This window comes from Tauraco erythrolophus, chromosome 5 (assembly GCF_009769465.1).
Source record: "Tauraco erythrolophus isolate bTauEry1 chromosome 5, bTauEry1.pri, whole genome shotgun sequence".
Taxonomy (NCBI): domain Eukaryota; kingdom Metazoa; phylum Chordata; class Aves; order Musophagiformes; family Musophagidae; genus Tauraco; species Tauraco erythrolophus.
The window spans coordinates 27,974,340-27,989,912 of NC_141469.1; the positions used below are offsets into that span (position 1 = coordinate 27,974,340).

At 35.5% G+C, this 15,573-nt stretch overlaps 1 protein-coding gene across 1 annotated transcript; it reads right to left on the bottom strand.

The window, feature by feature from the left end:
- Positions 1-1,591: 1,591 nt before the first annotated feature.
- On the bottom strand, positions 1,592-7,863 carry SPON2 (spondin 2). The gene is made up of 6 exons (XM_009984115.2): positions 7,696-7,863; positions 6,672-6,897; positions 6,089-6,312; positions 5,629-5,820; positions 4,005-4,179; positions 1,592-1,770 (listed from the first exon to the last, which is right to left on the bottom strand). Exons 1-6 carry the CDS (start codon positions 7,861-7,863, stop codon positions 1,592-1,594), a joined length of 1,164 nt encoding a protein of 387 aa, XP_009982417.2.
- Between the last annotated feature and the right edge of the window lie 7,710 nt (positions 7,864-15,573).

Consider the following 15,573-nt stretch of genomic DNA (forward strand, 5'->3'; position numbering starts at 1 on the left):
AAAGAAAAAAACTGAAAAGGCAGAGAAATTAATGAAACACGAAATATGAAAATGATAGTGCAGTAACGCTATTTCTGTTATAGAATGGAAACAGAGGAACCTGAAAAATATAGGTATAATGAAAAAAGTAAGTGAAACGGTTTTGAAAAACAGTCAACAGTGTGAATCTGAAGAATACAAAATGTAGGAATTCCTATACTTATCTCTAGCAACTGTGTGTTTATCAGCATTTGCAAGACTAACTTAGTCTAGTCTGATAAAGTTTGAAATTTCTTTGGGTCTTTGCAACATTCGTCTCCTGGAAAAAAAGTATAGGGAACTTTTTAAATGTTCCAGCCCTACAGAGAATACAGTGTGCTCCTTAAAGCATATAATAAGTTTTCCAATATTTGGCATATTCCAAAAAGAACCTGCTGAAATCAACTCTCCTGCTCAATATCTGTGCTGTGTATTTGTAAAATTGCAGTGTGCTGTAAAAGTTTTGTTGGCTGACTGTAAACATATTGTATTGAACAGTGCTATTCCAAAATTCTTTTCCTAGTTGATAGCCACAGTTCTTTATAAGCCATGTTACATTCATTTTATAATCGTTATTTGAACATTAAAACTTGCAGTCATGAATGGTTTCTGACATATTGCGTTGTTATCTCTGTGTATACCTCAATGTTAAATAATATTAAAATATTGGTAAGTTTTCTCTGTGAAAAGTTTAGGATGACACAAACAGCAGTAAACACATTTAAAGAAATATGGACACATTTACTGCATATGTAAAAACAATGATATAATTTATGTTATGGTCAACAGTGTTAACTTTGAGATAATTGTCTCACGAGGGACACACACCAACAATCAAGTCAGCTTTTAAATCTCAGCTAGCACTTTTAGTTAAGTTCAGAGGTTTTCTACTAGTATGCAAACCTCTGATTTTTTCTAATTTGTTTGCAGTGTCCTCATGACAGATATTGTTCTCACTTTTGAGAAAAAAAGGAAAAGACTTTTTCATGTATTTGTAAGTCTCAAGACAAGTTTACTCAGTTATACTGTTGTCTTCCTAACTACACTGCAAACATCTCATCACTCTGATTTATGGAAATAGTTCCTGAAGAAATGTATTTTAAACATCTTTAGAAAGATGACAGAAATTCTAATAAATTATAAAAACATAATTTAGAGAAAAAACTATTTTCTAGGTATAAATAGCTGTAGATCAACAAATTACAGTATTTAAGAACGTTATTAGTTTAGATTTTGTGATTGAAAGATTTTTGTATGTGTGAAGTAAAATCTTTGCAAATGTCTTCTTTTCTGCCACTAGAGGGTACTCCAAGAACTTACAGTATATTTATAGCAAGGATTTATTTGGGGTTTTTTGGTTTGTAATGATCAAGTACTGTTGTCATACTAAACCTTAGGAGTTTAAACCCCCAAAATCATGATATTAAACAACTTTCAAAACCAGTCTAATACACCTTTTCAGCAAAATAGTGCAGCATACTCGAATTATAAGAAACACTGACTGACACGTAGGTTAGATTTAGTTGCACTCCTCCTATTTTTAAATTATCTAAATTATTATCTTTTCTTTATTTCAGACACAATTCTCTGGTTCACATCCTGTTTCTTCATCCAGATTTGGACAAGGCATTCCATTATTGGCAGGCTGAAGAAGTACAAAACGAGTTCTGATCTTGGTGCCTGTTTTTCTGCAAAGACCTCTACAGAGACCCCAGGAAGACCATTGTGAAACCTCACAGTCCAGTGGTGTTTCTGCAACATACACAATAAAAAGATAACTTTACATAAATATATGCTTAAGGGAAATACATAGTTGGCAAAGCATTAAGGAATGATGATCGAATAGTGTCCTTTCTTATACAAAAATATAGGTGATACTAAAAAAATCCAGATGTCATCTTATAAACGAAAATGTGAACTTTCAGCTGCTAGGCTCATCAATGCTGATATTATTACTATTACTGCAGTCTAGAGACTATCTGAGGTACTATATCAGTCATGTAGCATATTATCTATTGAATTGAAAATATAGAATTCCTATCAAAGAAAACTGAGCTTAAAAGAATTGTATTCAAAACATTGCATTATAAAACATTTACTGTCAAATTTTATAATTCATTTTCTTTCACATGGCTTAATAAAAGCACCATTATTAAAGCCTTTCTCTGGTTTATTTAGGTGTATTTATTTTTCTTTGCATATAGAAAAATATATATATATTTTTCTTTGCATATTGTTGTTCATATCAAATTCCGTTTAACTTTTGTTCCAATTTGCTTCAGAAATAAAGAAAAGTCTCATTTTTAAAATAATTTTAATCATCTTGCCATTGTTTGGTATAGTTCTCTTTGCCAATAAAGATATTCTGTCACTAAAAGCATTTGAATACTAAAAGGGTTTTCAATGTAGTTTTCATTTACTGCAAGAAGAGAAGTCAGAAACTCTATCATACTTTTCGTAATGTATGCTTCCATTGAAAATATCTCCCATTAAAATACAGGTGACTATTCCTTTGCAGGTTAAATAAAAATATAGCTTTTTTTCCACAGAAAAATACATCAAAACTGTGTATCACAGCATTTGTGGGTAAAATAGGTGTGCACAAAACCAGCTTTAAATGCCGTACAAAAAGTGTGACCTCTGGTATATATTTCTGGTATTACGGTGGAACTCGTCACTTCTGTTGGGATCACAGGGAGTGAGGGACGTGGTTTGATCTCTGGTAATTGAATCTGTCCTTTTGATTCTGGAATATGTTTTTAAATGGACTGATCTACTGGTTAATATATGATAAAGTGAGGATATATGATTAAAAATTATTTTTGAAATCCATACTTTAAATGCGTTGTTTTAAATTTATATCCAAATAGGGCCAAATGTTCTTTTCGAATGTTGTGGAAAAGACATATGACTAAAAACGAGATATGTAGCACTCACTTTGAATATGTCTTGTTTACCAATAGAAATACATTAAAACACACTATCAATTGACAGAGAAATAAATTTATTAAAGTATAAATCACGCATTATTATCTGTGTAGGGAATGAGCTTTATTTTAGTGATTGTGAGGTGACTTCCACACGGAGCTAGACCCATGCAATCTTCAGACATTCTGCAGATGCTCTTGGAACATGGCAGCTCTTCTAGGAATACATTGAGGTTTAGCCTATTGCTGTCTCAAATAGTATTTAGGATGTCAGTCTTCTTATTCTTAACCCTTCCTCTTACACTTTGCAAAAATCCACTAGACAAGTGTAAAGAGAAAATCTCAGGTGACACTGTCCAACTGCTATCTTTCCCTTAGAGCAAATATTATGTTAGTTATGTATTTGTTAATTTAGAGGTTTGAAAATTGCCCTTAAGACTGACTTGAGTCAGTAGTTTGCATGTCTTCCTACCTAAACAAGGTTATTAGCTAATATTTTGAAGAAAAGAAAATGAGAGAGAATATTATTTTTGTTATCAGAATGTATGTTTCTATCACAAATATGTCCAAATCAAATCTTATTGCACATACCTATTAAGCCCTCTGACCCAGAAGAGTTAGCATTAAAAGTTCTTTGGCTCCATCATCACATAAAAACTTAAGGAGGAATATTTACTTCAAAGTTGCAAAGAATTTGGGAACTTTGATTTTGATTATGTTGTTTACTTCTCATCAAATTCATTCATCTATGCTGATACTGAGGCTTGAGCAGCCCTTACTGTGGAGATAACCCAAACTTTTGAACCATAGCTCAAATATGCAACCCCTTCCTTAGATTCTACCAGGGGTTCTCTTTGATGTCCACCAGCTTGTTTTATTTCCCCATGTGTGAGTCTGGAATCTATTCCTATGCAGATAGGAGAATATTCTGCCTAATCACCTATTTCATCTACATCACCTGCCAGATTTCCACATATTTTCTGAGCAAATGGAAATAACAGAATTGAGCATATCAAAGTACTAATCACTCACCTGAGGCAGTCTGTTATTTCCGCTTACCTGAGACAGAGTCTATTACTTCATTGCTTTTAGCTGGCGGGTTAATATAAGGTGCAGAAAGACCCAGCTGGCTTTTCTTTAATTTCACCATTGTTACTTGAGCAATAGGTGGCAAAATTTTGAGTTTGGGATAATAAAATGAATTTGCTGGGTGACTCGGAGAGGAACAAGTGATCTGTGAAATAAAAAGGGGAACCTTAAAGAAACTACACTGTATTAGTGAGAAGATAACTGTAAAATTGTGTTTACACATCATGCTAGTACTTTTTGGCAAGTAAAATGCGTATAAACAGTTTCTGTGGATGTCAGTTCACACAACTACTGCTGGTAATCCCAGAATTTTTCTGCATAATGCTTTGAGACTGGGCACAATGAATTGTGCCAACCTTTGGACAGAGGACTGAGGCAGGAGGTACTGAAAACACAGTAACGTATGAAACGGTTTGATGGAAAGAATCATAGAATCATAGAATCGTTAGGGCTGGAAGGGACCTTCAAAGGTCATCTAGTCCAACCCCCCTGCAAGGAACAGGGATAAGAAGTGGATGCTATTACGAGAAAGAATACAAGAGTATTAAATAATAATATTAGGTATGCTATAGCAGCTGTCATACAGCTATAGGAGGTAAAATGTATTGTTTTCCAGCTTCTCTGTTCCTTTTCTCATTACTCTTTAGCACAGCATTTGGCTCTAGAAAAACTGACCTTAAAGAAAGGATTAACGGAATGCTTATACTATTCAAAACATTTGAATCAAATTTCTCTGTTCCCCACCACCCTTAAATGGCAAAAGCAAAGTATGAGGCACATAGAGTATCAAGTGAACAAAAAGGATTGGAAGTGGGGTCACCACTGTAGCAATGAAGTTATCTGCTTTCCCTTAGCTTCTTTCTCTCAGATGTAACAGTTTCAGGTTTCTGCAATGCTTTGAACTGAAAACTCCTTCCCACATCAGTATTCACTGCTCTAAGAATTTTCCTGCTTAGATAGAATCACAGAATCATAGAATGGTTCGGGTTGGAAGGGACCTCAAAGATCATCTAGTTCCAACCCCCCTGCCATGGGCAGAGAAATCCTCCACTACACCAGGTTGCCCAAAGCCTCATCCAACCTGGCCTTGAACACTTCCAGGGATGAGGCATCCACAACTTCTCTGGGCAATCTGTTCCAGTGCCTCACCACCCTTAATGTAAAAAATTTCTTCCTTATATCTAACCGAAATCTCCCCTCTTTCAGTTTGAATCCATTGCCCCTTGTCCTATCACTACATAGAAACATACTTAGTAAAGCCATGACTTTAGTGACTATTTCTAACAATTCCTATAACACCAGGAAAATAAAAATAATCTAAAAATAGAAGCTTTTACAGAAAATACTTTAAATGTAGAGCCCAATTTTCACGAACCATCTGCATTTACCTAATGAATTTGAAAGATACAGAAAATAAACAAAAGCACTAGGGTTATGAGCTATGTAATAAATTCAAAGAGAGAGAGCATCAGCACGCTCAGATGCTGAAATCAGTTTCACAAGAGTCTATCGTGTAGGCATAGGATAGTTATGTTTTAAAGGAAAGACTCAAAATGTATAGGTATGAAATGCTAAACTGTGTATATAAACCTACCTCTGTGACAGTGTCCTGTGGAATAGTGGCAAAGTTCGGGGAGGAAAATGTGAAACCACTGTCAGTTCCAGCATCATATGGAAACAGATCTACTGATACTTCTTCCATCCAGTGGTCTCCTTCACAGAGATTTAGGCTGTCGATACCTACAAACCAGTCTGGGCTTGGAACAATTCTTACGACAAACGAAACCTAATAAAACAAAAGGATCTATCAGGATTGCATCACTTATTTTGAAATGCTCCAGTCCTGCTTATAGTAATTTTAACTTAAAACTTTTTAAACAAATGGCATTGTGCGCTTCTGCTTTACAGAACCTGTGCAATGCTCCCTGCAATGTGACATGCTTTTTAGTAATTCTTTGCATTATATTGTTCCTGCAAGTGAGAATTCGAATGCTTGATTTTAGGTGCTAGTGACATAAAGTAATCTTTCAAAATCAGTATGTACATTTACTTACTAAGGGATGTCTTGAATGCACTTCTAATTCAGTGGAGGTTTGTCCTGTGCCACTGGAAATGGCAGCAGCAGAGAAGATTCCGTGTACACTCTGAATTTTCTCTCCAGCTTCTTCTATTTCTTTCATTAATACCCATGCTTCACCCTTTTCAGCAAAATCACGTACACCATTGCTGGCATATTCATTTTTTTTCCACATGCTGTAGTCAGAACTATGAGTAACACCTATTTGAGTGAATACATGGCATGACATAAAAGTCTGGTTTAGATTGTCCCTGTTTCTTCAATTTCTCTGTTTTATTTCTGAGGTTAAAAAAAATTGTCTCTAAAAATGAGTGAACACTAAAACATTTGGCTTATCACTGTTGACTTCAGCTGCAGCCAATTGAAAACAGAAGTCAACTGAAAACAGTTGTGGATTTTTGAAAGCATTGTGGATACTTCAATTTCTGCATTTCATTCTTAATGACTTCAGCTATTTTTTTCATTTTCCATTAGTTATCTTAAAATTGACTATTAAGAAGAAAAAAATCACAATGGTCAAGAGACTTATCTGTTCTTAAAACTGTACAGACTTCACTTACCGAGCATTGATGACCACTGTGCTGGGGGCCTATACAGTGGATACTGCTTAGGGAACGCAGTCTGACTCCATTTCCCTGTGAAGATTATGCTGTACTTAGCAAGTTCCTCTGCTGTACAAATAGAATCATCACCCACAGGCAAGCTGCTGGCATAACCTAGTATTGTCACAAGTAATGTCCAGATAACTTTACAGGGGCGGTAGACAAACATCAGGTTTTCCATTCCCTTCCACACACACAAAAAAAAAAAATTTAGACATATTAGTCACACTAAATTCAAAATTGTATAACAGTTACCTAATAAAATGTAACGTACCATAAGTCATAATGAAAAAGAAAGCATTTATCTGAAACACTAAAAATTGTTCTGCTTCTAAAAACATTATTATAATGCTTTCAGATTTGGTATTTCCATGCTATATACTAAAAATCTGTAACTCTATCTGGGACAAGTGTTTCTAATAAAAATAAAAATATCTGAACCTTGTCCATAGTACTACCTCTGAGAAAAATCTGTTTCTGATTATCTTTTGAAATCTCATTAGAGTCACATCTTGAATTAATTAGAATAGCAACTGTTTCTGTGGAAAACATTAGTAGTATATTTATTCATCTGAAGATTAAATTGCAGGTTACTTTGCCAAAAGAAATGATTTATTTTAAATTTGTGTTCTACAAAGGCTGTTTTATGGCATAACATTTAAAGTCAAATACATTTCATATTTATATAAATTACTTTGCTGTCCTAACTTGTGCATTAAAAATACAATGTAATTTCTTCAGATTGTTTAAGCTACACGATTGTTAAAAATCAATATTTTTTAAAAGTTGCTTTCATGGGTTGTGCAAATTTTGTTTTTAAATTAATATGGTAATTGCATCAGACTGCTGAACTCCAGCAATTGTTTAAAATAAAAGCTTTAAAAACTTGTTTTTAAATGTTATTGCCCTTTGAGAAAACTATACAAATACAACTAAAACGCTAATAATATAGTAATTTGTAAAAAGAGCTGTGAATACTCACTAAATATTTCCTCTGGAGCTCTGGTAGGGGGAGAGCACCTGCTTTTGCTGGCAGCTGAGTTGGTCTGCAAGAGAAGACAGTAGGAGTCTTGCTATTTATGCCTGAAGAGGGTCCCGTTGGTCCAACAATTATTGTAATCTTTAGACTTTCCAGGTTTGCAAAAAGCATGCCATCTTCTTGTTTGCAGTCTTTTTGGATGGACTGTCCGGGGTTTCCTGTCTGTCAAGTGGTTCAGGTTCCTATCAGAAGACTGTGATGCCGAATAGACAAAATGCTTTAAAAAAATACCTTGGATTCTTAGTAACAGTGCAACTTTTCTGGTGCCTTTACAGTTCTCTGCTCTTATTAATGCCTCCAAGCTATACAAATGAACTGAGTCCAACACTGAAATAGTTCTAGTGAATACACTTTAAATGAGAAGCGTGTTTTCTTGTAACTTTTATTGTCTGACAGATGCTCCTTCCAAACATTTACAGAGAGCTTGCTCACTCTCACACACCATATGTATGTGTTCAAATAAAAGGGGTGAGGCAGCTAAAAAAGTCAAGAGGGAAAAAAAAGTTACGTTTCATAATTGCACATACTCACACAGACTGTGTCTCCTGCAAATGTGAATTAATTTAAAGTAGTACAGTGTATATTTTTGTGTTCTACAGTACCGTATGCTGGATGATGAAAGGGCTCTGTAACATTGTGGTTTCTTTGGAAAGAGTGGTTTTGGGAAGCCCTGAGATTTTTCTTAGCTGTCTTCAGAGTAAAAACCCCAAAGAAAAATTTTATTATTGCAGTTAAATCATTCATCTTCTGTAGCACAGTACATGTACTTACATCTCTAAAGTTATTTACATTGTCTAAGAAAAATTATGCATAATACAGTGACCCAATTAAGAAATAATTTTTAATATTTATTTTAAATTATTTTCCTCACCACCTTTCAAAGAAGGGAAAACAAGGGCTTTGTGCCATGCCTATAAGGTTAACAAATGCTGTTGTGGCTGATCAGTAAAGGAATTGAAGTTCAAAAGTTTACAATGAGCCATGAAGTAAATCTTTCAGAGTCTTCTTTTGAAATTTTGAGGAATCTCACTTAAGTCCTTCTCTAATATGATTGTACAGCACATGGAAAAAAAAAACAAAACCAAACAACAGTTCTTTTTCAGATTAAACTCCCAGGCCACCACAGGTGACATGCTATTGAACACCAGGAGGGCGTTACCAAACAACCAGTTTGAGCTTTGTGGCACTTTAACTGGAAACTTATATTTCCCTTCTGTCCCGCACCCCATGGGAAATCTACAAGAAAAGCCAAGAGATGAGTAAACTGGGATGTCTGAATGGAATTTCCATTGATTATTCTCCTGTCAAAATGGAATCTATTACAAGTTATAGATTCATTCATAGATGAATTCAGCACCTATAACCATCTCTTCTGTAGAGATTGTGGGAATTCTGTGGCAGATTAAGGCACCTTGACGTGGACATGCTCTTCATTTCCAACACCCTTTCCTGTATCCTATGTTAGTGCAAGGTTTTCCACAATTTATTTCTATTTCAGGAGCCAGACTCCACTAAGAAAAAGAAAAAAGAGAATTCATGGATACTAGTCTTTGAGTGTTTGTTGAAGGATATTTGAATTACATCCAGTTCTCTCCCTCCTATGCACAGAATTCCAGATCCACAGGTTTCTTAGAGAATTGAGTCTGCTTACATTAGAAGCAGGTGATCTTTCCAGCCTTCTAGAGAACTATACAAAGGTCCTACAAGTTTTAAAGTACATTCCTCAGAGCACTGTTAAAATTACTTAAGGCTTACTTATTTATTACTAAGTAGCTTCAAACTTCAGTAGGTTTTGTTGTTTATCATCACGATTACACAATCAGCTGTCTTCACATATTGAAACATACTGTGACACTTCCAGGACAATACTTAAAATGAGAACAAAGCAATTAGCTCTGGATCCAGCACAGAATTATTTAATATGTCAGACAAGCCTTTTCCTTCTGAAGAAAAATTACTACCAAAAGGCACATGACCAGACTAGATCATTCTGGTTCCATGACTACATGTTATGAATGTATCCAGGAATTTGGTAGAGCTATTATAAGAAAAAACTTACTAAATGATAAAAGAAGCTGGATTGTTGGAAGTCATTAACTTAGGAAGTCATTTGAGGCTTCTAAGTACAGAGTAGACAAACAAATATCAAAAATTACAAAAGTTATAGTTTATTCTCCTTTGGAATAGGAGTATGTGATGCTTTGCACTCAACATCCAAGAGGCTTTCCAGTTCTACAATTCTGTGTGATCAGTTTATCCTTCTTCTAGAGCTCCATTACTCCAATTTTTTGAGGTTATCATACTCTTCAACGTCAGATATGCAGTTAATGGAATACAACTGACTCTAAATCTTTTGCTTTCCTGCCTTACCAGTGTGGGAATGAGAGATTTTGAAGCATTTTAGTTTGAAAAAATGAAGAGAGATTCTTTCCTCAAAGGCTGCAGATACTTACAAGGAAACTGGATTATAGTCCTTATTCTTGTTCTCTGATCCTAGTCCAGAATGGAAGTTTTCTTCCTTATCATTCCTACACTTGACCTTTCTCTGTTTACAGTGAGGACTCTACCATGACAGATTTCTCAGGAAGGATTGAAATCTTCAGGACCTACAGCCTCATTCTTGTCTTTGTTGGATTCATGGTGAAATTCTTGGCAAAATACAGCAACTGTAAATTTTATTTAATTATCTTTTCTCCTCTCTCCCATTCCCCTCCCACCCCCATGGCTGAAGAAGAAGGGAAGCAGAGAAAAACATACCAAGTACTGTTATCAGAAAATGCTAACTTGAGGACTCTCAGTTTTATTTCTTTTAATAGAAATTGTGCTAAGCATAATCAGTCTCAGATATTGTGGGGGACATCAAAACACCAAATTTAGTACCTCATAGATGAGAAGAAAAAAAAAAAAAAAAACAAACCCCAAACAAACCAAAAACCAGAAAAAGAAACAGGTTTCCACTCAATGGATTACTTTCATGGCTGGGAAGCCACAGATGCCAAATTTCTGTGGGGCAGCAGTTGGAGAAAAAAATTAAAAATTGCTGTGGGATCAGAACCCATGCTTGCACTCCTTCTTCAGTTTGTATGTGCCATTAGAAAGCAGCTGAAAACTCATGGAAAACTGGAAAGCAACTCTTCCATTTATAAACCACTTTATCCATATATATAATTGGACTTTTTTCTTTCTTTTCTCGCAGCAAAATAGCTTTTGTTTTTCAGGTTTGTATCTCTTCAGGTACACCTTTTTCTCTCCGTATGGATACCTCTATAGACCCCTAATGCTTGAAGGATTAGACATTCAAAGCTTTTTTACTGAAGCATGAGTGTCAAAGTGTGCCTTGTGTTTAATTTTACTTGCAAAAGTGTACAACTTCTGCTGTTTTGCATCGATAAGACAACAGTCTTACAATTCCTGCAGGCCTTTCTGAGATTCACAGAATAAAAGCTGGATAGTATAAAACAAAAATGGTATCCAGATTTTTTTTTTTTAAATAACAGTCATAACTGTGTCTAAAATATTCTGTATTTTTGCTAACCAAAAATAATTAATAAAACAAGAAAATAAAGAAAAAGCTCTACTTAAAAATATAGCAGTACAATCAGTATCATGTTGATTTTTGAGTCATTTATACCATAGAAAAATGGTTATATGAACATGTTTAGGCTATCACATAGGAATATAGCATTTTGAAAGAGTGCGAACTCCATTTTGATTAGTCAGAGGATAATTCAGCCCTTTTTCTGGTAAACAACAGTATTGGCATGACAAGTTATGATTTTCTATTAAATTGTAAGATTAAGAGAAAAGACTTAAGTTAGTTTGCCCACCTCTATTCAAAAAAGAAGCTCCAGAAATTTTGTATTTATATTCCTGAAGTGTTACCACACATTACAACCTTACTAAAACAATTTCCATTTTGCTGTTGAGGAGTATATGTGCAACTTTGATATTCACAGGCTGTTTAATATGCTTATGACTAGCTAGCATCTCTTTGTCTACCAAGAAAAACATAACATTGTGTTACTTAAGAAGGATTATACACCCATACTTTCTCTCCGGTAGTTACCATGGATACACTTATGATTATGGACACTCAGCAATGCCAAAAGGTTTACATTCAGTCAAAACCCTTTGAGGTCTAAGTTGTAAAATCTCAGTACCAGAGTGTCGAACAGCAGAATATTTTATCATGGAGAAATTGTGGTGTTGGTTTGGAACCTTTTATAAAATAAAGCATTTACAATAGGAGAATAAAGCATTCTCAACAGTGAATGGTAAAACAGTAATGAAGGCAGCTTTAATCTCTATTTATCTTTTGGATAAAAATTTAGTTTGCAGATTAAGGTAGCTAAAATAAGTGTATACGTATGAACTAGATACATAAATTGTCACTGTATATAATGGAGGTCTAGTGGATAGAATTTAGAGCGTTGTTCAGCTCATCCTTTAATCCATACCTACATTTGACCAAATGAATAACTGATGAGTAGCTCCTGGTCTCAGCTAACTGTATTGATAATCTCTCCATTGATCAGACACCTAGCTCTCATGGAGACATCTACACATAGGTAACTGATTCGGGCATCTCTATCTTTTGCTGAATCCAAAGCCAAGTGGACTTCAGTAGATGTTGTCACTGACGACTATAAACAACGTTCAGCCTGCTAGTAGGGAATTGCAAACTCGCTCCAATTCACTTTGTAAAAGGAGTGGTTTTGGGGTTGTTGAGGGAGTGAGTGAGTTGTTGTTGGGTTGTTGGTTTTTCTTCTTTTTGATTCTGGGCTCACTGAGAATTCAAGCCAAGATAAGGAAAAGGAAAAGGAAAAGGAAAAGGAAAAGGAAAAGGAAAAGGAAAAGGAAAAGGAAAAGGAAAAGGAAAAGGAAAAGGAAAAGGAAAAGGAAAAGGAAAAGGAAAAGGAAAAGGAAAAGGAAAATTTCCAGTTTTATTGAGCACAATGACACTACGTAGGCCAGCACTACAGAACCAAATCAGTGTCCCCTGTGACAGTGACCAGAGACTATGTTTCTCTTTGGACTTCTTCCCCTGCCCACAACCTAGGTTCACCCAAACTGCTCAACAATAGCAAACATACCCTCTGTCCTGTTTTCCGAAAGAACTCCAAGAGAACATCCTAGAATCCTACCCTTTTCTGCATTCCATATTCTTATTTTCACTTCCTTTACACCAGTAAAAGGTGGCTACACAGTGAGACAAACCGAAGAACTGCTGACCCAGTTAATAGTAAATCTTTCTAAGCTTTCTGTCAAATTAGTTCCTTCATTTGTCTCACTGTTTGACACAAGAAACACACTGGAACAAGCAACTCCCAACGAAAAAGATGATGGGAGCATCACGTCAGTGGCAATATAGCTTTCAGTTTACATGAAAGTCACAGTGTAGCCATGGATTACACATTGGTTCGTGTATCTGTCAGTGCATCCATTGCCTGGAAGTTCTCTGGCTATTACAGTTTGCTGAGCAATCTAGTATCCAAGGTGTTTGTCTTTTCTGGATAGCACTTTTCTGGATAGCACTTCACCTGCACTTTTGGTTTCCTAATCTATCGTTTATCACGTTAAAGCAGAAGTTGTCTCCCACTGTATCAGTATCCTTCAGAAATCAACTTCAGAAATCAATCTTTCTATCCACCAGAACTCCATAGACCTGAGGAAAAAACCCAGCTTCTTTGACCTGTTCATCATTCTGATATCCTGAGCTGTGGGGTGAGGGTCAGCTTTCAGAGCGCTGTGCTCACCTGTGGAGTGCCTGCACCAGCAGTTTTAGCTCACTGGACTGTATAGCATGCTTGAGTTAGCAGAACTCTGAAACAAGCTGAATATATAGAAGATGCTGAAGGCAAATCTTGCAGACCTGAGTTAGATGCTTGCAGGTATCCCTGCTTTTAAATTTACTTCAGATATTTGCAGGAAAAACTCCAACTGAAACAAAATTTGCTCTGAAGACAATCTAATGTGTTTGCTACTACAACTTCATTACAGAACAAGGCAGGATATTTTTGTGGTATTGTGCACACACACAATGCAAAACGAAAGGGTTTTAATTACCATATTACTTCATTCCGTCATTCTTCAGGAGGACTGAGTACACAGCCTGTGTAGAAATCCCTGTGGTCATTCCAATATGGTAGTTTTCAAGTTTACTGCACTTGTTGAATATACCAGTTTTAGGGTTTTGTTCCACTGTTTCAAATGTGAAGAGATTTGGAGGTTTTTTGTTGTACTTCCTTCTTCTCACATCCTTTTGTTGTTAATGGAATTATTTTTGTTTCTAACCCTCACTTGTTAATAAATTCAAGTTTTCTATTACATCATCAAGAAGAAGAGAACTGAAAACCGACTAAGGAAAATGGGGGACAAAACTACAGCAGGATAATTAATATAATAAAAATTAGTTCTCATTTTGTGAAAAATATGGGTTGCATCTTCCAACAAATCCAATCTTCCTGTTATAACTTTCACTTCATTTGTGAAGTGGAATGAACCTGTACCATTAGCATTTGTACTTCTTGTTTGCCATTGACTTTCCACTGGAGAAAGATTTAAACACTAAATAATTCTATGAATACCACTACAAAGGCTACTTTTCAAAGTGTTGACTTTCTAAGACCAATCTGATGCTTTCTTTGCCTTCTAGAAATGTCAATCCTTTATCTCTGTGGCAACACTGTAGAAAACCATCAAATTATATTTCTGAATTAGTCACTATCAAGGCCACTCTTGCTTATATTTCCTGCTTCACAGGCAGTTTTGTTGATTTTGCTTGTACTTTTTTTCAAAGATCTTAAATAAATTAAATGATAGCTTTGGAGTTATTGCAGTTACATCTTTAATTCATGTGAATAATGAGGTACTGTAAAAAATGAATTGATCTTTTCTGGGAAGTCATCCATATGTCATAGTCTGCACATAGCTCTAATTCAGTAAAAGGTCCGTTATTTGTCACCAGAGCACAGTATCTTCTTTCTACCCCAGTACTGGTGAGAAGTCAATGCAGACTTAAAGGTAGCATTGGAATGAGGATTTGTGGTCCACTGGCAGAGTAGGACCATATTTTTGGGACCAAGAAACATTTTTTACTGTCCCCCATGAAAATTATATTAGAAAATCAGTACAAGTTTCCTGTTTACACATAAAATTCTGTCATTCCTTAGCTTGGTTTTAAATATGATCTAATCACACTAAGAAAAACAAGAAATTTCCAATTTAATGACAGCTGATAAAAAAAGGTTATTTAATTCGAGAGCATAAGAAGATCTTAGCTATAGCAAAGACCTCAGGCACTTGCAGTATTACATTCAGCATTTGTTAGACCTCATCTGGAATGTTGTATCCAGTATTGCACTGCCCCTTAACCTCCATACAGAAAAGACATTAATAAACTTGAGTCAGTTCAGCGGATAACCACTAGTGGTGAACATTGGGAGGATGAGTCAATGGGCATAAGTTGGAGCAGGAGGGGTTCAAAGAGGATATAAGTAAAACTTTTTCACCATCATAACTGTCAAGCGCTGGAGCAGTTGGCCCAAAGATGCAGAGTGGTCTCCCTCCTTGGAGGCTTTAAGACAAGACTGGACAAAGCCCTTAATGACCTGTTCTAATCTCAAAGCTGACCCTGTTTTGAATAGGAGATTGGACTAGAGACTCCTGAGGTCCCTTATAACCTGAAGTATCCTATGATCTTATATTATGACGAAAATTTTTTTCTGATCTTATTCCAACGCTTCAGGTAACAGTAAAAAAACTTTCACCTGTCTATTAATTTTATACTACATCTGGGATTTCTCCTTCATAAGTAATACC